Source organism: Lissotriton vulgaris, chromosome 5, assembly GCF_964263255.1.
Source record: "Lissotriton vulgaris chromosome 5, aLisVul1.2, whole genome shotgun sequence".
NCBI lineage: Eukaryota > Metazoa > Chordata > Amphibia > Caudata > Salamandridae > Lissotriton > Lissotriton vulgaris.
In genome coordinates, this window is record NC_141693.1 from 599,352,367 (window position 1) to 599,378,636 (window position 26,270).

Here is a 26,270-nt window from a genome sequence, read left to right on the forward strand (position 1 = left end):
AAGGTCCCTGCCGGCCCTTCTGATGAGAAAATATGGAAGCTCTAGGTCGTGTTGGTGTAGTAGTTACCTGTGTTTGGTGGTGATACCACCAGTGGTGCCACGCCACACACATCCTGCACAGCAGCATTTTTGGATAGGGTAAAAATGTCTGTCTGCTGCATGCCCGCTGGGGCTGGAGTGACGACTGTGATGACTGGGTCATCATCGTCAGACTGTTCATCAGCAGCAGAATACAACACTTCTACTTCTTCTTTGTCATCACCCATAAGTGAAAGTCTTGCGGGAACCTTCCTTTTAGCTAGCTTTGTCGGCTCATGGAGTGCCTCCCGCTCAGACTGCATTTGTGGGTGTCAATCAAGATCTATATCATCAGAAGGAAGGGGGCTTGAAGAAGAACTTTTACTAGCCCTCCTTGACCTTTTTCTTGCTGGGGATCTAGAAGACAATGGATCATCAGGAGGAGTGGCTTGCTCGGATGATACCTCCGCTTGAATCCCGATTTCCTGATGTGCCCCTACTTCTAGAGGAACAAGCATTGTGGGCAGTTGTGCCTCTCCATGCACCTCTACTTGCTCCTCTACTTGCACGTCTCCTTGCACCACTCCTTGCGCCACTCCTTGCGCCACTCCTTGCGCCACTCTTTGCGCCAATCCTAGTGCCACTCCTTGCACCTCTCCTAGTGCCGCTCCTTGCGCCTCTCCTAGTGCCACTCCTTGCGCCTCCCTTTGCGCCTCCCCTTGTGCCTCTCCTTGCGCCGCTCCTTGTTGCACATTGTGGTTGTCGTTGCGGCTGGGGTTGATTGGATGCTACTTTGCGATGAGTCAACACCAACATCACTGGTCGATGGTGAAAGAGCAATTAAAGAGGCTGCCTCTGTGGCACTCATGGACTTGGCCTAACTTGGCATGGTGGCACTGAGACCAATGAAGCGGAGGTGCTGCTCCCTGCTTGGTCCCCGGCGGACACCGCTGCTGCAGGCGTAGTTTTTTTACTTCCCCAAAAAAGTGTCTGTCGGCACACCAGTCTCCTTGATAAGTGGCGCTACTTGCTTCTTATGCTCCTTCTTACTGGCAGTGGCACTGGCAACTTTCTTGGTAGAGGAGCTACGGCCTCCTTTCTTTGGGCCCATCTTCTTCAGATGTCAGAACAGCAGGACGCAGTTGCACGAGGTGCAGAGTTGTCTGTAGCCACCACACGTGACGTCACTTGATGTTGTGCACACGCTGCAGCAGGACTTCTTTTTGGCACTACAACAAGTGATGATGATGAGGATGATTCATGGTTGTCAGTCTTTGTGCATCTAAAGCCGGGGTCTCCAACCGGTCGATCGCGAGCTACCGGTAGCTCGCGGAGACCCCGGGAGTAGCTCGTCTAGCTCTAGCCCTTCCCCCGGATTGGGCATAATGTGTGGATGGGGCGGGAGAACATGATGACGTTATGACGTGATGACGCTCCTCTCCTGGAGCTTCCGGCTTCTCTCGTCTACTGAAAACACGCTGGCATCGCCCTGTCTGCCATTGTGTGACGGGGGCCAGTGCGGAGCAGTAGGAGACCGCCAGAAGCAGCCAGGAGAGGAGACGTGCCTTTGACTGCAGGTAAGCTTCTCCCCATCCTGATTGTGCCGTTTTTCGTGCGTGCCCCATAAAGCAGAAATTATCAGTTACTTGTGCAAGTGGAGGCGTAATGCTTGAGGCGAGGTGGTGTCGGCCAGTGGCGGATGGTAATGTTAGCAGAGAGGGGGGCGGGTGGCCCACACATGCACACATGTTCACTCATTCACACCCAGCATTCACAAACTTGCGCACACATAGATTCACAACATTCACTCACCAAAAATGTTCGAAAACATCAAATGTACCTGCTCTGCAGCTCCCAGGCGCTATTCGGAGAGTGAAAACCTTGCTAGAAGCAACGGTGCACTGAACAATAGTGGGGGCCCTCAGCTCTGACTAGGGGTTATTAACAAGAAGGATGTTCGTGGGTGGTGAACTCCAGCCTGTCCTGGGAATTGTTAACGTTCTCTCGAGGCCAGGCCCTTCTGTTCCTTTGCACTGTGTTTATTTCTCTTACCGTTTTTTCTGTCCAGACAGAGCATTTCGAAATATAACTCTTGGATGGTTCCCCGCTCTGCTTGTTGTGTATTCCTGTTTTTGCATATGCAAATGCGGTGTTTTTTCTACTTTTGCCCTTAGCTTGAACACGTTTATTATCTTTACTGTACATCCACTTCTTGATTAGGAGGGAAACGTAATTGCTTCTTGTTGGGGAACTAATTGTAAACTATCTGTGGAACTGCACGAAATGGGTGGTGCTTTGACTAGATGAGATATTTGACGCAGTGAGCAATTGTGCTCCAAGTATGCACCATAAAATAATTTTATGAGCAAAGCAAACTTTGGGCCCTAGAAACGGACTCCTTGACATCCAAACATGGAAGGCTGGGTATGCACTTCCTGCAAACAACAAGTGTCAAAAAGTGTAACTACTTGTTCGAATTCAAGCTAGTTAGTTTTCTGGAAGGACCAAGGACCCTGTAAAAAGGCAGACAGCACTTGTCAAAATTGCCCAGTTGCATTAAATCTGTGCACTCTATATGTCTATTTGTGCAACTATTCTATCACACATAACTTGGCTAGGATACAAAAATGTGCTTCTTCAGTGTGGGAAATGCCAATCCACTTGGTCTGTGTAATGAGATACCATTTCATGGGTAATAATGGCATTCCAGTGCCAGTGCCGTTTGTCAGAAGAATACTTTGCTAGTCTTCTCCAGATTGCTCCAGTCATTCTGCTGCTGCATTCAAATGAGACTGGGAAGTTCCTGGGTATGGCTTGCATAATATTCAACATTTTACATGTGCAGGTCAGCCATTCTATATCCACATGCCCTTGACACAGCTATTCCTGTAACCAATGCACCGCCTACTTCCCAACTCAATAAACTTGCTCACCCATCCTAGTCAATCACCATCCGCACCACGGTACAAAACATAGTAGAGATGCAACTCTTATTACTGGTATTAGTTCAACGGCCAGCACATCAAGCCATTTCTGTGTTCTCTGCCGCATTTCACCTCACTGCACTACGTGCTAATGCACAACACAAACCCCCTTTACTTTGACCCACTAAAACATGGAAAATTCCACCTCGATGAGGTCAAAAAAGCAGCAGCCAAAATGGTACTGTAACCCAAAAAGAAGTTCCAGGGCTCTTCTCCTGGCGACTCTCTGCCAAATCCTTTTTAATGGAGACAAACCGCAAGGAAGACAGCTACAGATAGGAAGAGAGAAAGATTGACTAAGAGAGAGGGAGAGAGTTAGAGGGAAAAGAAAGTGTGGTGTAATCATGGGACGAACTGGAGATGGAGAATTTTGTAGAATGGACCAAAATACATGTTTGTGCATGGTGAGAAAATGATACAAACTTTTCCACCTTTGGGGCAATCCTGCCATATTCATGGTGATGCTGACATATTGGTGGTAGACCTCCTCTCTGCTCCAAGCATGTTTAGTTACTGAACCCACTTTACACTAGAGCTGCCATTCTCTGCATCACTGTGCCAACCACCTGAGCTCCCAAATCCGTGGAAGTGAGAGGCAGTGTCACTGTGCCAGTCCCCTGAGCCCAGCGTGCCCTAAAAGTGACAAACCCCAGTACAGCCCTACCAGTGCCTGACCCAGAATCACATTGCCAGTCTTCTGAAACGTCTGAGATTCAAGCTCAGCACTCTGAGACTTCATTCCCCGACTCTACAACTCTCCAGTGATGGAATAGTGCATCCCCATATCAATTCACAGAGCTCTGCACTCCTAGAGGTGTAAGGCTCGATGTACCATTGCTCATCTCCTGGGTCTCTCCAGTCCAGGAAGGGACAGTTTTCAGAGCCTGTACTTGTTCAGAGATGGCCTGTCTCCCAGTTGTTAATTCCCTTTACAAGCCAATATGAAAACCTGGTTCAGTGGGGAAGGTGTTGCATACATGATTATGTTCTTGGAGGTTAAAGGTCAGCGAGCAAGGATTTTCCAGCATGTATGCTGAACGATGTGAGGACAGGCTGCGCTACGGTAAACTTTTGACATGTGTTTACTTGCAATACCCCAAAAAATTCACTTATTTTAAAACTGCAATATATTCATTTGTTAGTATTGGGTTCAGACAGCTGATGCCCCCAAGCTTGGAACCTGTTGTTTTGGCATGAAAAGGAGTTCTTGTGTGTTGAATTGCATGCCAGCTTATATTTCTAATATTGCACCAAACGCCTTGCTGTGATAAATGTCATTTTCTGGGTATGTGAGTAGATGATAAAATTAGGCTTCAAGTCAATGAAACTGGGCGTGGGGGGTCTCTCGGAAAAATGCGCAAGTTGAGTCGGGTTCAGTAGCTCACGACAATTTTAACTGGCCAGAAGTAGCTCGGACTACACAAAAGGTTGGAGACCCCTGATCTAAAGCAAAGGAAGCCAGAGGAACATCAGTTAAATAAATGTTGCATATGTCGTGCTTCAATTAATATTTGCAGCTAGGCATTTATTATTATTAACATAACACACCCAAAAACGGAAGACCCAAAATAAAAATTGCAATTCTAATCCAAAATGGATGTTTAAATTAATAGAAGTGAGACCACACAGAGAGAGTTGTTTCATGCACCACTGAGTACCCCTGGGCATAATGGATGAAAGTAGTTCAAAGAAGGGGTTGCTGCACTGTTCCTCAAAGGGGAGAAGGATTAGGAAAAGCTGACGTGACCGAAGGTGTGGGTAGTACACCTTTGGGCATCCATTTTGTTGGATGTATTTGCCTCACACACCCAAAAGGGTGTCATGCTTCATCATTGGCGGTTGCTCCTCGTCGGGGGGGCGGTGCAATCCCCAAAGGGCTCACCTCGAGGAGGGGCTCTTTAGCGGAGATCTTTTGTATCCAACAGCCCTATGGTGAAGTGAGGGTATGTGGGCAGAGTATCAGGTAGACTCAGTGTAGTGATTAAAATGCAGCAGGGGATGCCAGAAACAACTTTATTCTGGGGGTCCCCCTACTGCAATTAAAACCAGTGAAGAAGGGCAACTCGCTAGGGGTAACCAAGTTAGGTAAAGTAATCCTAGAGAGGCCTTAGAAAACAATGGGTCAACATGTTTCTCGCATTAAGGTTAATCACCTGCGATTCATCAGGACCTTTAAAAGTGAAATGAAAAGAACACTTAACATGCGAGTGTCATGTATGTGGTGTAGGTGTATTTTACCTTGGTGGAAAGTCCTATGCCTAAATAATGAGAAAAAACAGATCATTATTAATAGTATATTTCTCATCAGAAGCATAATCTGGGTCAGCGTCAGCATGTGAAAAAACAGTGGTGAGGCATGCTCCGGGTGGTGTTGGGGGAAGTACCCAACCTAAACATGCCAGGTGAATACAGCGTGCAGTGCAAGGTTCACACACTCACACTGTGTTTGTGGATGTAAAACATTAAGGTAAAAACCAGTGTTTAAAAGCAGCAGTATTATCTAAAAACACCATCCATGTTATTCAGTGGTAATTTGTGTCATAATTATATGAATAACATCACATTTTTATCCAAGAGGTCATGTAAAACAAGCGTATGCAGGCTGATGGCTCACCTAAGGGTCAAGGTCTAAGAGCCACATGAAATCTCGGCGGGTTAGTTCTACGAGGGTAAGCCTTCAGGTGTGGCTGCAATGTGAAATGAATGTTATACCAGGGGGCGAAAAATAACAAGGTAAAGTACTAGCTACCAAGGACTGGGTGGATCCAGGTATTATCATGTAGTCCCACCTTACCTTACTCGTCCCGTGACCGCGTGGATGCACCTACCCATCTCCGCCGAGTTCGGATAGATGGGTAGGTCTGGCGGTGTTTGTTATTAAAAAGGGCTCCGTCGGGGAGGAGCCTCGTCAATTGCGCCCTTCCGTGTGGGTCACATGACCAAAGAGGTTTCTAAGGCGGCCATGATAGAAAGGGGAAGCGCATATAGCGGTAGATACAGCATAGGTGGCTCAATGTTTAGTTTAACAGCTAGAGAGCGGACAATTATTTAACAAAATGAATGCCCATGTTATTCAAATCGTACATAATGTGCGGCCGCTCGGAGTATCTGGTCATGCACTTGATTTGAAAAAGGCTTAATCGCTAGAGTGAGCCGATATAATTTTTACCAATACCCATTCCGTTATGTTGGAAACTTATATGTAAATGCTCGGAGTGTTAAATCTAACATTTCATTTGCAAGATAATTCCGACCTTTGGAAAAAGTCACGTGGTGTATTATGTGAACGGGTCGGCCATGCTGGATCGGGAAGAGGCTCTGGATGAAACACAGCCAATGGGGGTCTGTCACGTAATTACAACGGGTGTGTGAGCTGTACCCCTGTCGAGGCATGTGGCAATATTGTTTTGGATTGAATGAAGATATCCCCTGGCACTCGCTATAAGTTAACCTGTACCAACTTTCCTACACTGATATTGATTTACCTTCAATTCAGTTAGGCTTGGAATACATACAACAGTGACACTCTCTGTTTATTTAACATGAAGCATTCACTGGATCTTTGCTGACACCTGTTTGTATATAATAGATAACCAACACGAGTGGTAGCTGTAAATCGTGTGATGGAAGATGACCCATTTATGAATAGTTGTGTGCCGATTTTTCCACTGTTCTTATGGTTAATATGGTGCATTACTGGGCACATTCTGTGGACTAACGAATGAAAATAAGATTAAACAATATTGCCACATGCCTCGACAGGGGTACAGCTCACACACCCGTTGTAATTACGTGACAGGTTATCTATTATATACAAACAGGTGTCAGCAAAGATCCAGTGAATGCTTAGTCTGGACATACCCTTCCCACTTAGGGTGACATATGCAAAAGAAACAATCAATGGATGGAATGCTGGAAAATGCAAACATTCACCCCCAGTCACAAGGATCTGGGTTTCATCCATCATTCTTTTGCTCACCACACCACCCCAGTTTGGATGCAGCTATATGCAAATCAGTCTTGAGCCTGTTCCTTGTGGGTACAGTCCAGCCCGAACTGCCAAGACAGGTTCTCCCTGGACCAGAAACAAGCATTCTGGGACCGGTTTCAGGGCATCACCCTTCATCAGCCAGGCTAGCTTGAATCCAGTGGAGTACTCTTCCCACTCACAATTGTAAAAAAAAAACAATTGATGGACGGAATGCTGGACAACGCAAACATTCACCCCCTGTCTCCGAACCCGGTATGGTCCCTTTGATGGACCATTTGATCCCATTTATGGTAATGCCTTTTGGGTGCTGTAAAGCGCCAGCTGCCTTTCAATACTTCTTGAATTTTGTATTAAGAGAACATTTGGATGTGTTTTTGGTTGTGTACATTGATGATATTCTGATATGCTCACAGAAAGCTGCTGATCATGAACGGCATGTGTGTTTGGTGTTACAAGCTGGTAGAGTGAACCGGTTGTTTTTTAAACTCAGTAAGTATTAGTTTCATGTGGCAGAAGTCGAATTCTTAGGAGTGATGTTGTCAGCCAAGGGCCAAGAAATGGCTGATTGAAAGATCCAGACTGTAGCAGAGTAGCCTCCTCTGTTTGGGATATCCAGTATTTCATGGGTTTTGCTAACTTCTTCAGAAGGTTCATCAATCAGTTTTCTAAAATGTGGGTTCCGATAACTAGGCTCTTATGTAAGAATACACCTTTTGTATGGTCAAAAGAGAGAGGAAGAACAATCATTCAGGCAAATGAAGCAGGCATTCACCACTGCACCAACATTACTTAATCCCAATCCTGATAAACCCTACTTAATAGAAGCCAATGCTACTGAAGTAGTCGTAGGAGCTATCTTATCACAAAGACATGAGACAACTAGACAAATTCACCCAGTGGCAAATATGTCACAAAAATTGAATGAGGCAGAATCACACTAAAGAATTGCCAAGAAATCATTGTAGGCAATAAAAAATGCCTTAAATAAGTTTGTTGTTTTATCAACTCAAGACTACGAGGGATTGTGAGAATAACGACCCGAGGTTCTCTTTTGACTTTTATAAATAACATGATCGTTTACCTGGAAATAAAGACACCAGGAGCACGACATTGATTTAATAGCTCTAACTGTTGATAAGAGCTTTGGCAGATTCTTCGGTTCAAAATATACTACATCTGAAGATCAGCCCCAGACACTAAGTTCAGTGAAGGGGTTTTTACATGAAATACTAAGTCCTGATGATGGTCTTATAAAATTCAAGAGAAAAGACCGAAACGTCAACCAAAGTCATCAACTCCTCAGCTTTCACACATTGAAGGACACCTTTTGATTTTGGTCTTCTTCATCCAAATTCTTTTAGGAACTGATGAAATGTTATGAATTGATGAGTGAACATAGATACACTGCTTTTCATGACTTTGATTCAAAGTTTTATGCTATTGTTTGTCCCCACGATTTGTTCTTTGTGATTTACTCGAATACAATTTATTTTAAAACATAACTTCTCTTGGCTGTGTGCTTTTTCTCTTTTTGCTCTACTTTTTACTATATTTAATATATTCTTTCTAAAGAAATTGTTCAACTGATGTCTAAGTAATCCTGTGGATACATTGGGCTTAATTAGTCAATGAGCCTACGATTTAAATACATCGAAATTCTTTTGAATAAACTAAAACATAAAATCCCTTGTAGCCACCCTCTACATAAATTAAATAAGTGGAGGCACTACCTGATGGAGTCAAAACATCTCATAACGGTATGTACGGATCGCCGTAATTTAAAATTCATAATGTCTGCTAGAATTTAAACCCCAGGCAACTAAGGTGGATGATATTTTTTTCTGAGTTCAACTTTACAGTAACGAGCAGACCAGGCAGTGAGAATAGCAAAGCAGATGCTTTGACTAGACAAGAATCAGTACAGGTGTCCACAGAACAAAAAGCTCATTCAATACTGAGACCAACTCAGTTGATCTGTGATGTAAAAACAGAACAATTTTTATTCAAAATAGCACAATTGTTACAAACTTCCAGATGGAAACATTGGCTTAGAATTCATCCTAACTGGAGACTACAGAAAGGCCTTCCTATTTGGGGAAAACATTTGTTGATTCTGCCTAAAACTCAACAAAAGGAAGTTCTTTGTTGGTGTCATAATGTACCTAGCACAGGCCACAAGGAGGTAGAAAAAACTCTCAATCAAGTGCTGAGACAATTCTGGTGGTCTACAGTGAGAAAAGATGTGCAACAAATAGTCCAGGAGTGTAGAGTTTGTACACAAGCAAAGACAGCTCACCAAAAACCGCAAGGGTTATTGCAACCATTACCTACCCTAGAAAACTCTTGGGAAACCACATCATTATACTTTATAGTAGGGTTGCCTAGGGACCATGGATGCACAACAATCTTGGTGGTATTTGATAGCTGTTGGACTTGGCCCTTTTTGCAGGGTCATCCCTGAACTTTTTGCCTTCCTCCTACATGTTTTCTGACCTGTTGTTGGCTGTTTTATGACTCTGAGTGTAGAGTTTGTGCACAAGCAAAGACAGCTCACCATAAACCGCAAGGGTTATTGAAACCATTACCTACCCTAGAAAACTCTTAGGAAACCACATCATTATACTTTATAGTAGGGTTGCCTAGGGACCGTGGATGCACAACAATCTTGGTGGTAGTTGATAGCTGTTGGACTTGACCCTTTTTTGCAGGGTCATCCCTGAACTTTTTGCCTTCCTCCTACATGTTTTTTGACCTGTTGTTGGCTGTTTTACGACTCTGGGCACATTACCACTGCTGATCAGTGCTAAAATGCATATGCTCTCCCTATTGTAAATTGATGTATGGATTAGTGAATCCATGATTGGCTGATTTGGTTTACTTGTCAGACCCTAGTACAGTGCACCAGGAGTGCCCAGGGCTGGTAATCCAAATGCTGCTAGTGGGCTTGCAGCACTGGCTGTGCCACCCACAGATGCTGCCTGTAAAAGTGTGTCTAGGGCCTGCCATTGCAGAGCCTGTGTGCATTCTGGTACTGCCATGCTGACTGGGAAAGTGCACCCACTTGCCAGTCCCTAAACCTTCCCTTTTCTTCATATCAGACATCCCTATGGTAGGCCCAAGGGCAGGGTGCATTGTAAGTATAAGGTAGGACATATCCTGGTGTGTGTGGCATGTCCTTATAGTCATTTTCGTTTTTCACTATTGCAAGGCTACCTCTTCTCCATAGGCCAGAATGAGCAGTTACATCATTACATTTTATAAACCTAACTGACTCAGAAAACATGGTAGAAATTTGAGTTTAGTACGCCTGAACTCAGCATGATAAAATACATCTTTTAGTGAAGTTGATTTTAACATTCTGTGTTTGAAAATACCACTTTTAGAAAGTAGGTACTTTCTTGTCTAATTATCCAAACCTGCCTCTGCTAGGTTGTGTATTCATTGTCTGGAGTTTGAGTGACAGGGTTGGGGGATTCCAGGAGACAGAATGAGTCAGTCCAGTGGTGAATAGAGAGATCTGCATCTAGATGGGAGGGAGGAGTTGCACCTAGGACCTGAATAGGACTGTGCCTGTTTCCCACAGTGCTGGCTCCACCCCTGTGGTGCGTCTGATGTCTCTGCCCTGCACTGTGAAAGGAGAGAATGAATCATGTCAACAAAGTGCTCCAGGGATGTGCTTTCCCTCCACAATGCTGACTCCACCTCCTTTGGGGCGTCTGAGGTTTCTGCCCTGCACTGTGTAAGGAAAGAAGGAGTCCTGTCAACAGAGTGCTCCAGAACTGGTTTGGACTGGGCAAATATATAGGTGAATAAATATTCACCAAAAGGTATCATCACAGTCCAACATTCAGTCCCCACTCACGAAGGGGGCAGAGTCTCCATAAACCACAACTCTGGGGAAATGTCAGTTCTGAGCGTTCGGGGCACCGCAGATCTGCCGTTTTTAGATCAACCACCTGCATCATGTGCATACACAGTGGTCCTGTCAGGTGTCCTGGCCTGTACGAGCGATGAAGAAGAATCCCCCTTAATGCTGATTAATAAGGCAGTGCACTGGATGAGTAGAAACCCAGGATTTAACATCACCAATCATAGGCACATTTTAATGGCCAGAAGGGTGTCCTGGATTGGCAATTCCAGGAAAGTTTTCCCAGGGGACTGCATGATTGTAAACCTAAGGTACCCCGAGCTTGTACACAACCTGCTCAGGCAGAGCAAGGGGCTTTATCATGAGGAGGGCAGATCTAGCATTAAAATGCTCCCTTTAGGTTTCTTTTACAGACACATAATGAACCCGAACTACCGTGACGATCACAGGGGGCATGTGGTGGGAACCTATGGGGGTGGCCTCACAGTCCCAGTACACAACCGGTATGCCCCCATCAATAATGTACAAGATCTAAATGACATTGACTGACTGGGCCTGTCGGGGGCAACTAAGGATGTTTATGGACATGTGAACTATGTTACTGATATAGACTCGGGAGGAACAGTTACTGCGAGCTCAAATGAGGAAAATGTAAATCCCACCGACTTAGAGCATTTTGCACACTGCACGCAAGAGCACAATTCCCCAAAAATGGAACCTCATGAATTTCAATCCTATTCTCCATCTGACAGTCTAGACAGACTTACCCAGAGAGACTTTAAAATTGTTTCCTGGAACATGGCAGGTTTATCTGCTAAATTTAAAAATGTTGACTGGCTAGTTTATATTAGGAAATTCCAAGTCATCTGTTTACATGAAACATGGGCAGTCGATAGCAGCACCTTCCACCTTGAGGGTTATAAAACCTATTTTGTACCAGCGTGTAAGGCAGCATCAGGGAGAGCTAGGGGAGGACTGATAATATATGTCGATCTCAGCCTACAGGGCAGGTGGTCTGATTTCGGTTGGAACTCAGCATGTTGGGACTTAGGTTTTGTAACAAGGGCCACATGTTAATTTTTATTAATTTTTATAATGCGATCTCACCGGGCCAGATGGACGGTTACATTTTAAAGATCTTTTAGAGGAAAAATGCCGTACGTTAGCTAGTTGCTCTGGGTCTTTCATGAATTTTGCACGAAGGTTAGGCCGTGGGTCACCGTAGCAAATTTTGAGATTAAACAGTTCTATATGTTGTGCCAAAGTACTCTATGGAAGCAAGGTATGGGTATTTATTGATGCGCAGCATCTACAAATAGAGGAAAGCAAGTATCTTCGGCGCTTACTCAAAGTGCCTCAGAGTACACCTTCCCACATTATCCATGAAGAACTTGGCGTTAGTTACATCTGGGACGGGCTGGAAGTCAAACCCCCAGTCTGCTGGGTCAAAATCTGGGCAAATACGGAGGCCACATTTAGCAGGCCAATCATAGCAGACTGCTTTGCGCACGACCGAGAGTTGAATATTCCATGGCTCAAGTATGTGAAGGAGACTCTAGAAGGTATAGGATGAGCAGATCTTTTTAATAATCCCACAAAAATATATATGCAGGATAAGGCGCTGGTTAAGGACCGGTTTCTCAAGCATGTCATAACACTTAGGCAAGATGAGGAGCCGATTAAGCCGACAGTGAGGGAATATCTTCTGACCAAAACATGCGTGGGTATTGAGCCTTATTTATCTTATTTTCATAATGCCCACAACAGATTCATAATGACCGGTTTAGGCTTCATTTTTTGCACCATTTATTAGCTGACCCGGCAGGTTGTACCTCGTCTATAGAGTTGAAGGGTCCATGTGGCTGCGACCATTGGTCTCCACAGGATCCCCTTCACTTTGTCCTTTTTATTCACAACCCAGGAGTTTCTTTTTAAAAAGTATTTTAAAGAATGCCAGATTTAAACATGCAAGGGTGGGCCTGTTATTTTTAAAATCGTCCACAGACGCATTAAACCTGTTGTGTACTACAAATTCTTTAAGGGCAGCTGTCAGGCTCAGAACAACAAGGGGTACTAGGTGAACGTATGTGGCCTGTGATGTTAGTCCTTGAAAGGTCCTAAAGAATGAATTTGATGGGGGGAGGGTTCTTAATCGCGGATGAACTGAATATGTACTATTTTAAGCTGTCGTATAGTTCTGTTTTTACTTCATGATGTATTTTATTTGTACTTTTATGGTATTTTTTCATACCGAATTAAGCATTGTGATTGATTGAGATTTCTCTCTAGACATTCTTACCTTGTCCACACCTGTCCAAGCTGCCATGTGTTTTTTTGCACACAGAAATAGCCAGAATATGTGATTTTTTGTATTGCTTTGTTTCGTTTACTAATCTTTGCACAGCCGGTTGCCGAGACTGAGCTGAGGGAAACATTTTGCTCAGCTCCCAGTCCAAGTCCCCCCACCAGGCACATAATGGGGAGGGGCATTCAAGTGATCAACCTACTTTAATGAGATTTCGTGCAAGAATCAATTGCAGTCCTCAGGGGGTGCCGAGAGATCCGCAATGTTCTATGGAAACATTAATTCCAGCCTGTTGACTTTTATGTCCTGACCTTTTGTTGGCTATTACCGTGGGTCTTAAAGGGTTACGAGGCTACCCGCTCCCCCTCCTCTCTTCTTTGACTCCCCCACCGCATCCCTCTTAGCATCCCCGTCAGAGCCCAGCTCTCTATCTGGTCACTAGGGGCACTGGGTGGCCCTCACAGCCAGACACACGGTGCAGAAACCAGTGTTTGTGTGGCTCTGGTGCCGACTGTGAGCGAGGCAGCTGCAGCCGCGAGGCTCCGAGCGCTGCGCGTGGAATATGCGCAGACCTGACTAGGGCTTTGTATCCGAAGACACGAGATGGACAGGCGTCGCAACCTCCGGCACACGGGAGGGTGATTTCACGGTCCCTTTTCTTCGGCCGTTTGACGGGAGCTGAGAGGTGAAGTTCGCGCGGGTTCTGCGCGAAAAGGTAAGAACCAAAATCGTATACACTTTTTTTTCTTTAACTACATTGGAGAGCATTGAGAGAAGCAGTCTGCGGAAATTGTACGTTTGTTACATTTTAAGAGGTAATAGTTTGCCCCCGTCATGGAAAAGTGGCTCCCTCGTGGGAGGCTGGGATAAGGGTTCCGCGGGGACAGAACACCCCGTTGTGTTTAATTGAATGGTGTCTTGGTAGAAATTCCCCAAAGTCGCAGGAGCAATGCCTGCAAATTATTGAGAAGCCCCTTGCACCACCCGCACGTCACTTTTATGACGCAAAAGGGGCGCAAGAGGCTTGTAAATAAGCCCCAGGATGTTGTTGGAAGTAGTACGCAGCCTGTATGCGTGAATGCGTTTCCTCTACAACTGTGTAGTTCTCGCTCCAAGACTTCTAGCTTCCTTTTACAAACAGAGCGCTGGCACGAAGTGCCGGACCTTATTGGACAACATCGAAGGGATGGGCGGCAGACCGCCCTTGCACCGCCAGTCATTCCAGGGGCAGCGTTGTGTCGATTGCACTGTTGTAATTTCATACTCAAATTTACGGATTACATCATTTGAACTGGTGCAGGTTCAGTTTCCCAACATGAACGGTTAGGTCCAGGGCTTTAAGTAGTCCGGGTCCTGCCGGGGCTTAGCAGTTCTTAAAATCAGGTGCTGAGGCGGGTCCCTGTCGGGCTCTCAGGTTTTGCCCTCTCTAGGGTGGAAAAAAAGCATCTTAACTCTGCAGTATTACTACTGCTCAAAGCTTACGACGTAACTTCAAAGAGACTTGTTTTAGTACTTTCACAGCCTCATCATTTCAGAACTGAAGCATTTCCAATGTTATATACAACATCGCCATAGTTGTTGCTCATTTATTTTATGCAACTAATAACCATTGACAAAGCCGACAGTCCTGGCTTGTAGTAGGAATAATGCTACTTGTTATATTATATCTGTAATTCTGTATGCAGTGACAGAAACAGTAACATACCAGTCAGTCCGGCGGCACACTAGGCTAAGCACACATTTTTAGCTTGTGTTTTTAAGCCACGCCCTTAATGACATCGTCCACGCCCCTTGAGACCCCAGTTTTTTAATTCCTCTAAAAGCCCTGTTTACATCAAGCAATTTTGAGGCAATATTTCGGAGTTACACAGGCGCTTGTGCTATTTTACATCAAAATTTACGACTTCAATTGACTGCACTACTGTCAGTGTAACTTTTCAGCAACATTTCTGGATTAGCTCAGTGTCACTGGCGGGATGCAGTTTTATACCAATGTTTGCATAATATTTCAACATATCGTTGTAACTGATCGTTTTTTACAGCAGTTGGTGAAAATGTTCCCTATGTGATGCAGTGAAAAATGGTGGTGCAAATTGCATCAGTCAGTGCAATCAACGCAATCTGGAACTGGTGGACCCACATTTTTCCGCTGTATTTCTGAAAGTGTCCCTGTTTTAAATATTTTTTTGGGGTAAAGAGTCAAAGTAAAATGAAATACTTGGTTTACATTCTTATTTTTCCCGATGTTAGGTGTGAATGGCTCGCCCAGTTCTGTTTTATGTGTCACAATTTCGTGCTTGAACACCTTCATTTATAGCAGGAAACGGACAATAGCACTACTAGAAAAAAAAGAAGACATGGCGCATTCCTGATATACCCTGACGTCTTGAGCAACACTTCTTATTCTGAGACAAGACATTTCACTTCATTAATACATACAACAACATTCCTCTTGTCTTGGGGCTTGACGTGATCCTACTTTTAGCCCCTGCACATCCACCTGTTTACAAAAAAAATATGAATGTTACTCACACCTGACTTAGGGCACGAGGAAACTCTGTAGATAAATTGACCCATTCTTATATCTTGACTTGTCTAAGAAATAACATGAATATTTGCACCTATGAAACTAACTTCTCACTAGTCAGTTTTGCCATTTTTGTGCTTATTTATTACAAATGTATATTTTTACAGATATTTGTGCGGAATTGGTTATCAAGTGTGCAGGGGAAAAACATGTTTTCGACAAAATCTCCATTAAATTAGTTGTTTTAAATATTCATTGATAGTTGTTTTTCAATAGAATATATTCATGAGGCAGGTTGCAATTTGCGACCCATTCTGAATATCTACAATCACAACTATGGTGGCCTTCTGGGGTCAGCAGACCACCAGGTCTGTGATTGCTTTTGAAATAAAGCAATTTTTTTTTAGTAACGCCTATCGTTTTCCTTAAAAGCCCTATCCATCTTGTTACGGAACACAAGGCTGTGTCAAGCAGGATGGGATGTGCTAAATTTGAAACTGGGGTACAGCTGTTAAAATGGACCAGCTGTGATTTATTCTTCGGCGAATTTGATGCATATGAATGGAAACATGTCTAATATGTAATTATAAGAATAATGATACCAAAACTAAGCAGAACAACTACAACAATATTTTTTTAATAATAATAATAATAATAATAATAATAATAATAATAACAATAATAATAATAATAATAATAATAATAATAATAATAATAATAATAATAATAGTCATAGTAATAACATTATTATTATTAGAAGACAATTGCCTACTCAGAAAATTTCAAAGGAAATTTAATGTAATTTATGCCAGCGACTTGCGTTCAGAGGATTATTAATAATCACTGATGGAGATAAAAAGAGATGAACTCAGAGCATGGCAGTGTCTCGAAAAGCTTTAACATTATAAAAGAGATAGAAGAGTTCAACAATTCAAGTGAAGAGTTCAAGACATTATTTCACAAGCTGAGTGTCAATCTGTAGAGATGACAACCATCGCACGGACGCCCTGTACAAAGACATGCATACATCGTGGCTAGAGATGTCATGGTCCATATTGAGTCTGTTTCCAAAGATTAATTTTACGGGAGGAGGTACAATGCTACATATTCTATATCACAAGTGCAGCAACATTTGGTGCACCGGAGAGGATCTGATGGTAGTTCCATCATTTCCAATGAGCAGACAAACCTCCAAATCAGGGAATGCTCATGGCAACTGATGATTCCAGGATTCACATCTGGGCCTATTGCCACCCACCACTGCCAGGTTACCACTTTTTCAGACTGTCTGGGTCTTCAAAATCCCTATCACAGAAGTAAAGAGAATGTATGGCTCTTTCAGGTGGCCCCCATTGGTGAGTAAAATCTCAATCCTTGGGGGTCCCTCTTGCCCTCAAGACCCTGCTGTCCTAAGGCCCAGAGTTTATACTCAGAGCAGGTGGGCAGGACTGCTCTTAAAGGTGTATGCACTAGCCTAGCTGTCCTTGGCTGTAGTGGGGGTATAGGGCTCCTGCAAAGGTAGGGTCCCAGCTATTAACTGCCCATCTATCTCTTTCCACCTGAGTACCCTAAATTCATCAGCAAAGTTTGTGGTCGTGACTCCTAATATACAAATTTACGTCAGTCGTAGAGGTTACTCCTCCAATATGTGTGATGGAGCAAATGTGCGCAGGTGCACACAAAGCCGCTGTGCGCCTTGAAGCAAGCAACCGCAGATTAATATTCTGCTGTAATTTGGCCTCTTCATTATTTAGGACAATTTCCAAATGAAACTTTATCTATTAACACAAACTTTTATATTATACTAAAGGAGCAGGTCACTAGATGAACTAGCAGACTATATTGTTCTTATTGCTGTGATTTCCCTTCTGGTTCATTCCTCGTCACACACTGTGATTACTTTTGCAGTGAATGATACAGATGGTAGGTTTCTCGAATACTCTAAAAATATCAATTTTTTTTCATAGTTTCAAGATGACTGGGCCACGGAATTGCATACTCTTCTCTCTTCTTATGGTCCAGTGTACATGCCTGTCTAAAATAGCACCACAGACCACCTTCAAGTATAACCACTTCAACCATTATCACACCATGGTTCTCCCAGACGGCAAAGAAACCACAATTCACCTGCTCAAAGATATATCAAAAAGGTAAGAGAAGTTATGTATAACAAATATATCATTATTTGGGTGTTGTGCTGTCGACTGGGATAATACAAGGCTGAATCAAACATACGTTGGTGCTCTGTGTTCTCAGAGTGGTCGAGATAGCTACAAGCATTGATGAAAACAACACACCTTTAATTGAAATAGTTACATCAAAGATGTGGTTCTTCATTAAGAAATTTTTATGTGGTGCATCTCATATGCAGAAAAGAACAGGCGGTAAGGCAGAAAAACAGAGAAAAATATGTTTAGTTGATTTTTTTCTATACATTTGTGTTTTTTCGGAACTGGGTCATTTTTGGCGTTTAATAATTATTTTAAAACATATTCACTTTTTGTTCCGTGCAGTGTTTACTTCTCTGTGCTCCTGCTACATGTTGGGTTTGCATTCTTTTGTGTTCTAAAACCAAATTCCCTTTTTTGTTTAACTTATAGGTTGTTGACTATCATTTGATTTGGAATTTTTACTGAATTCTAATAGTAATAACTTATTTTCGTAAAATAGTAGTTATGTCTTATTTTTGTTTGCTGTCTGGATTTATTTTCTTCTTATTAAGGAGTACACTGTCTAGTCACATAAAGACCCGAACACTGACAATGCAGTAATATTTCAGCACCAAGAACAGATACTATTTTTGTTCAACACAGAGATTTGCAGCTCAGGGTGAAGCCACTGATCAGCTAATGCGATTATTCACTAAATGTAGCTAGAGAGAACGTGGTTACAGATTAAACGAAGAGCTTCAGAAAACCATGAACTACTCCCTATAAAAAGCAAAGCGTGACATAGCTATCTTGGATAAAGCTAGAAATCGGCAAGAGTTAGTAATCCTTCCCCAAGCTAGAACCAACATTTGCAATGCAATCGGTCTCGATTTTGAGCTATTGGCACTGTAAATGACAATGCCTTTTATTTGTGTTTAAAAAATGTCAATAATAAAAGGCATTGTCATTTACAATACCAATAGGTCAAAGTTTCTAAAATGCGAGATCTTTAGTATTGCAAATGCTTGTTGCTTACAAGCGCCCCATGCTGTGCATTCACATTAATAGAGGCCACGCCCCTTTCTTTAGACGAGCTGTGTCTGAAGAAAGGTGTGTGGCCGCTACTAAAGTTAAAGCACAGTATGGTACCAAAAAAAGTATTTGTTTGTCAAGTTGAAAAACAAATATTTTTTTTTGTAAAAGAGCCCAGTGAAAACATTCATGGCACGCTGAATGCGCTAAATGTTGCAGGAAAGCATGTGGTGCCTGCTGTAGGAGAAACCATTAAAGAAAATAGTGCTTACAGACGTGCCATGTAACAACTGAAGTAACAAGCATTTACAATGCAATGGTTTTGCCTTTGTTAAAGTTAGAGCTATTGGCATTGCTCTTGACATTTTTTTTATTTATGTTTTTTTAACATAAATAAATGGCAATGTCATTTACAATAGCAGGGCAGGGCACAGGGAAGGGGGGCGAGGAGAGTCGAAGGAGAGATGCGGGCTCAGGGAAGGGGGGGCGAGGAGAGACGAAGGAGAGCTGCAGGCTCTTGTTGTAATGCTTGCATTGATGAGTTGGTGGATGCATTCATGGGTGCATGCATGGGTGGGTGTATGGATGGGTGTTTGGATAGATGCAATGATGGGTGGATGGATAGATGCATATATACAGCCAATCCCTCAACAATTTATGCACCCATCCAACCAACAATCCATCCATGCATCCACCCATAGATCCATGCATCATGCATACATCCATCCATCATGCATCCATCCACCCACTCCGTCCCACTCCGACCCCTCTAAATATAACTCATTTTTTCTGTATATAGAGATGACTGTATTCAGTAGTATATGCAGTAGACCTTTCTACTCTAACATTCCTATGTGACTCTTGCAGTACATCCATTCATATCCCTTCCATATGTATATAGAAATATAACGAGAAACAACAGTCTCTTCTTTGTGTGATTACATCTAGTACATTTCAATTGTTTTCCTGTTTGTATCTTTTACTTAACGCATGTAAATTAAAGTCCTTAGGTTTGGCAACTGGTTCTTATGTAAAGCGCTCTGACACCTTCGGGTAAAGTTCGCGCTACATAAAATCACATTAAATAAAACTTTACCCCACAAATCCAACCATCCATTTGTGCCTAGGCTTACATTTTACAGCCTCGAAGCACACAGAGAAGGGACAGTTTACTAAGTCGAGGCTTTGTAGGGTGCATGACAGGGGACAGTTTTAGGCGCCAAGGGAGGGTAGGGAGCAGAGTCAGAGTACTTCACGGAGGTAGGGGGCAGTTTTTTATGGTTCAAGGCAGGGGGCTGTGGAACTTTTTGGAGCATGGCCTTATTTTAAAGTGCTCAGTTCAGGTGGAGGAACGGCACAAAACACCAGACAGACAGAGGGCAGAAGGACACAAAAACGAGGGGAAACAATTATAACTGAGGGCAGATTGGCACAAACAAACAGGCAGACAGAGGGAAGCAGGACACAACAAGGGTACAGGCACACATGGCAAAGAGATAATGAATTCTACTCTGAGATTTGCGGGGACGCCCTTTCTCTTGCTTCAGGTTGGTCATGCTCTGGTACAGCCTCATAGTAAGTCAACAGCAGGGAGTCCACGCACACCCGAGAGTGCCCCCCCTGCAACTCTCATCTACTCAAACAGCAGGACCAGCGCATTCAAACAGAAGGCATTGGTAGTGGTTAAAACCGTGGGTTTGAAACAGGATTCTGGAGGTGAAAGGCTGATTTCAACAATTTGCATGATCTCAAGCAAACCATCTTTCTTCACCCGTGCCCTCATTTACAAGACAACAGAGTGCTTAGAAGCCCTTTCAGAGGAATAATAGGATCACACAAATACAATTACTACTAATACAGCTGTAGCTCCTACATATCTACAAAGCCCTTCACTCCTGCTCTGTAGAGACTGGCTACTTACCTATAACACAGCTACAACCCTATCTCCCATATGTCACCCACCTGTACTGTGGCAATCATCATGTGTACTTGTCTTTGTTGTTGACCTGGCCCTCAACCCATCAGTAACCTGGTGCTGCTGTCCCTCTGACCATTAAAGGGCCTGAACAATGAGCAAGCTGCCACTCTCACCGACTAAATGCATGAATACTCACACATACAAAAGATTTACCTCCACCTGCTTCGAGCAAGCAAATGTGAAAGCACGGTCTGTTCACTCCTTCACGGAGGACAAAAAGTGGACAATGACAGAGATATACAGATGTGAGAAGCCTGAATAAATATTCCTGGTGTTAACAGCTTAAACTAGTGCTTGCCCCACCACTAGGGAGTGGAAGTTGCCACAAATTTACATTTTCTTTGCTGCTGCGACTGAGAACTCACAGGTGACGCCGGCAACAGAACGCAGGCTTTCAGGAAACATCTCGGTCAGTCCCCAGAGTCTCTCAGACAAAGTTTCGTCAAGCTCGTCATCGTCCTCATCAAGCTCGTCCTCGGGAGGCAGCGCCGCCCATGGGCTTGGAGTGTCCATTTTAGCGACGGATCGGAGGAGTTTTTTTTTTAATAACGGAGTTGCAAATCAAAGAGCAAATCAAAGAGCCTCGCTGGAGAATCATTCGTTTCAGGGCTTTCCGGCGAGACGGCAGGGCCTTCAGTCATTCCGGGTGCATGTGGGGAAGCCCTCAGAGTCGGGCCAATCCCTGCGCGGCCCAGCAATGACGCAGAGGGAGTCCCGGTGGCCAGGACCAATGATAGGGGGGCAATGCTTCTCCGGGGCCGCCAATGGCAGCGCGGCCCTGGATACGGAGGCGGGTGCAGCGCCTCTCCTGCTGACTCCGGGCCGCGGCGGTGACGGGGACAATCTGGTGCAATGCCGGGTGGGCACCAGCTGTAAATGATAGAGCGCCTCCCAGGCGCTAACAGAAACAAAAGCGCTGTGGGACAAGCAACAGAACAGCGGGGAGCAGAAGCGAAACAACCAGAGGCACAGTAAGGAAACACAACGCAACAATTAGGACACAAAAAATGAAACACAAAGGGAACACCCTCCGGGCAAGCTGGGATGCGCCGGACCAGATTCGGGGGCGTTGACGAGAACAGGCTTTCGGCTGACGTAGCCAAAAGTGAATCATTCTCGGGAACGCCCCCGAATCTGGTCCGGGATTGACGGACAGAGCCCTCTCCCAATGGCTAGCCTCCATTTTTGGAGCTAGCCAATGGGAGGAGGGGGCGGATACCTGACCCCACAGAGAAAAACATAAGGTTTTTCTAGCGCATGCGTATTTCGTACTTCGTACTTCGTATGCATTTGCTAGGCAAAACCTAAAAAGGCCAGTCCTCATGGGAGGTTACAAAAAAAGACAAGGTGGTACTAAGGAGGGACTAACAAGCCTATTAACGAATTAGAAGGCAGCTTTTACGAAGGAGAATTCCAAGAATGACACAAGCCAATGACAAATATGTTCTGTCGGGTGGACAACAATTTCTTTGTCAGTTTTTATATTTTAGAAAGGTGATTGAAATAAATATACAAGTGAAAGATGAACACACACAAAGAAAGACTAAGAGTGAATATTATTCACAAAGTAAGTCACATTTTTACTCTATGTTTTTCAATTAGTCATACATAGGGTTAGAAATTACCACGACAAAACTGTATGCTTAAAAGGCTGTCCGGTAATTCATAAGATAAAAACGGCGCATGTGGCCGTGATTATAGAGACATAGTGAGTGTAGTGACAAAGTGACAAGATTTGTGTATTTAAACACAAAGGTGACAGGAAACTGTACACATATTTACAATGAAAGCATAGGTAAAAAGATCAAATTTCAAATTCAAATACAATAACCCTTAGCTTAATAATTAAATTATATTGCGTTTTGCTAGAAGGGCATCTTGAGACATGGATATACAGAAAAATCGTTGACGTTTCGACCATGACAATCAGCATAAATGGAAGAAGTCAGAAACTGGTCTTCATCAGGACAGGATGGCGTATTGGACAGCCAATTCAAGGGCTCCAAGAGGGCAAATTCCGTCACCATGACTCCCCTCTCACCAGGAGAAATTGATTTTATTCCTAAACAAGATTATGTGACTTACTTTGGGTAACTGCATCTTTCTTCAGTTGCCTATGGTCCGGTCCGTTCCATCCAGGACGGGAGGGCCTGCACTGTAGGCAACGGGCTGCACCGACAAGGAGGTAGTCAGGCCGCGACCCCTGGTATCCTATGGGGCTCAATTCAAAAGAGAATAAGCAGAGAACAATGTTTTCTCTTCATCCGGATTGAACATGACCTAAATATATAGCAAACCCAGGGGACATTGTTCCTCCTGGCGTGAGTAACAAAAGGTGTTCCCCCCAAGAATATTGGTCCTGATGAAAGCCATCGACACAGTGAGGGCGCAGGTGGGCTGAAGCATGTAGACCATTTTTTAACATATGATGTGAAGGATACATTGCACGTCCTACTTTCACATCAGCCTTGATTTTAACCTTACCCATATCTGTTTCTTTATAAAATTTATTTTTAGGTAAGAGGTAGTTTTAAATCACTTTTTCAATGTTGGATCCTAGTTAATCCTTCGGGCTCGCCTCCCGGTAGAGGAAAACAAGGACCAATGATGATGCTATCAACCATGAGTATGCCAATGGCAAAGCATATACCATTGGCAGAAAATGGCTGTTGAGGGCCCAACAGCCTTTCCATTGAGAGCCCTCAAGGCTCAAAGGCCCCACTCTCTTTTTTTTATATTTTTGCAGTATATTTGGAAGCTGAGTGGGTCTACCGAATGCTTTTATCTCCCTCTTTTGATAATTAGTGATTAACTACATGTAATGTGCAGGTTGTAATTTTCATTATGTTCAAATTGCATCACACAATTTAAATATTATGCAAAGCGAATTCATGTAGCCTTGCTACACAACCACCCATCTCCAAACTCTCCTTTTACTAGATGGTTAGATTGTACACAGTGAAAAAAGATGGAGGAGTAATATCTGCCTTCATGAAAATGTCGAACTAGGTCAGTGATGAGGCATGTGGCACAGCACACCACATTTTCAGTGAGAGTGATGACTTTTATGATTTAAATCTATTCTCTAAGTGCAGACAAATAAGCATATGGGTTCCATTCACACATCCAATAATTTTTGAACATTTTGTAATAAAATCAAATTGTACATTTGTAATCTACAGCTCAGATGGGTGTGTGGTGTTTGAAACTGGGTTTCTGGTTGGCAGAGGTATGCTCCCTGTCAAAGCAGAAATCACAATCACAATTAGGGTAAGTCAGATACACACCCTAAATTAACCTGTGCTCACCCTCTGGTAGCTTGCACAGAGCAGACAGGCTTAACTTAAGAGGCAATATGTAAAGTATTTGAGCAAGACTTAATCCAGTAAATCAGTGAAAACACCACAAAAAAAATACCACACCTGGTTAGCACAATAGATCTAAATGTATTGAAGAAAACAAGACCAAAATGACAAAAATCAAATTAGTAGAACCGGAGTTCTGATTTTTAGAATAATATCTTGAATATATAGGATAAAAACATTGCACAGCGCCATACTTAGTGGAAGTCGCCAGTAAACGACGTAGTCAGCCATTCTCGAAAGGCAGCAGAGCCTTGCATTAGATATAGACTCGAGTTATACCTTCCAGGACTAATTACAACGTGAGGGCAACCATCCGAGGTTAAGCCACGAAAAATGTTTCATGGGATTTTTTTTTTTTTAACAATGTTTCTCTTCATTTATATCCTGATTGTACCTCGTTTGCATCTGGTTTCATTTGGTGTGAGGTTTTCACACTAAGCCTGGTCGTGATATTTTAGTAGATCTGACTTTGTGTGAGAACCTATGAGTGTTTACACCCCCTTTGCACAAGAAATATAGGGTTTGGTGCTGACGATGCTGACGATGCTAAGTACTCAGCATTGCATTTCTGTCAACTTTTGGCACCAAATAGTTGCACTCCCTGAGAATACTACTGTTATATAGTATATTAGAGCCTGATCCTCCAATACTATCTCCTCCACGTCTGACTGTGCACTGAACAAACGCAGCTGCTGTCCTACTTAGAAGAAAATGTTAACATGTTATTAAGCTAGGTCAGTTCTTTTCTCTCCGCGCATTTCCTTAAACAGCTTGAATACGCACATTGATTCTCGTCTGGCCTGTGTGTAGCAGGCATTACTTTATCAAAAAGTCATTTTGCGATTCTCAAAAAGCAATTTTTTGCAAATCGCTATTTGAGAATCGGAAAATGCTATGTATGTAGAATTTGCAATAAATTTTGCGAATCCTACATATTCCTTAATTGCGAATCTCAAATTGCGATTCACAATTAAGAAATACATCCCCATTCATTCCTATGGGCCTAGAGGCCCATAGGAATGAATGGGAAGACATTCTCAATTTGGGATTAGCAATTAGCGAATCGCAAATTGAGAATGCAATTTCAAGGGTGCAGGGATGTCCAAAGGACACCCTGTTGCACCCCTGAAATAAGCATGGGTGCACATGTGGCACACATACCTGCCCTAAGGACATGTATGTGCTTCACATAGCACTTTGAAAAATGCAAAAAAGTGCATTTTTTTTAAAGAAATCGCAAATTACCACCAACTTGAAGTTGGTGGTAATTTGCGATTCCATAGGGCGAAATTGCACTTTTTTGGTGCTTCTTACATTGTATTTAAGGAATAGCAAAATTTACGATTCCTTAAATGCAATTGCAAAATAAGGAAACGCAAATTTTGCGATTCCTTATTTTGCACGCAGATTTGCTTCATACATACCATTTAGCACAAATGCGATCGCAAATGCCGACATTCTACGAATGTCGGCGTTTGCAAACGCATTTGTGCTTGATACATATGACCCATAGTGCATAAAAGCATAAAGCGCCGACCGGGGCTATCTGGTCAGGAACTCGGGTGCCATCCAATAGTTGAGGCCGACAGTTATGGAGCACGGGTCAGATACAGAGACCTGCCTTGGCCCACAGAAGCAGTACCTTGGTTTGGGGTTGCATCAACGCCGATATAAGAGGAGCAAAGAAGGTGATGCATCAGTGTTGATCCTAAAATGTAGGCAAAGTGTTGGTTCTGAGCTGCGCAAATTGGCAATGCATCATCATTGAACCCCTGTGATGTAGGTGATGCATTGTCGTTGAGCTGGCAGCTGGCAATGCAATGTCCTCGATCCTGCAGCAGTGCCCATGGGTTGGTGTCAAAGAGATGCACCAGTTTCTAGCTGCACAACAACAGCAATGCATGGGTTTTTGTAGTTGCAGCACTTTAAACCCACTTCCAAGGGCCCAGGACTGGCACCACTTGGCATGGCAAGACTCTCAGATGGCAGAGCCCAGATTCTGGCTAAAGAGTAGAGGGAAGTCTATGATCACTCTGAGACTTCCAACAGGAG

General features: G+C 43.4%; 1 protein-coding gene across 1 annotated transcript in view; it reads left to right on the plus strand.

The window, feature by feature from the left end:
• Positions 1-13,423: 13,423 nt before the first annotated feature.
• Positions 13,424-26,270, plus strand: part of LOC147711304 (protein NDNF-like) — a 46,602-nt gene continuing 33,755 nt past the window's right edge. The window contains exons 1-2 of the mRNA XM_086922040.1: positions 13,424-13,881; positions 17,661-17,843. Of these exons, the coding sequence (XP_086778166.1) occupies positions 17,668-17,843 (176 nt within the window). The 5' untranslated portion in view covers positions 13,424-13,881; positions 17,661-17,667. The remainder of the gene's footprint in view (positions 13,882-17,660; positions 17,844-26,270) is intronic.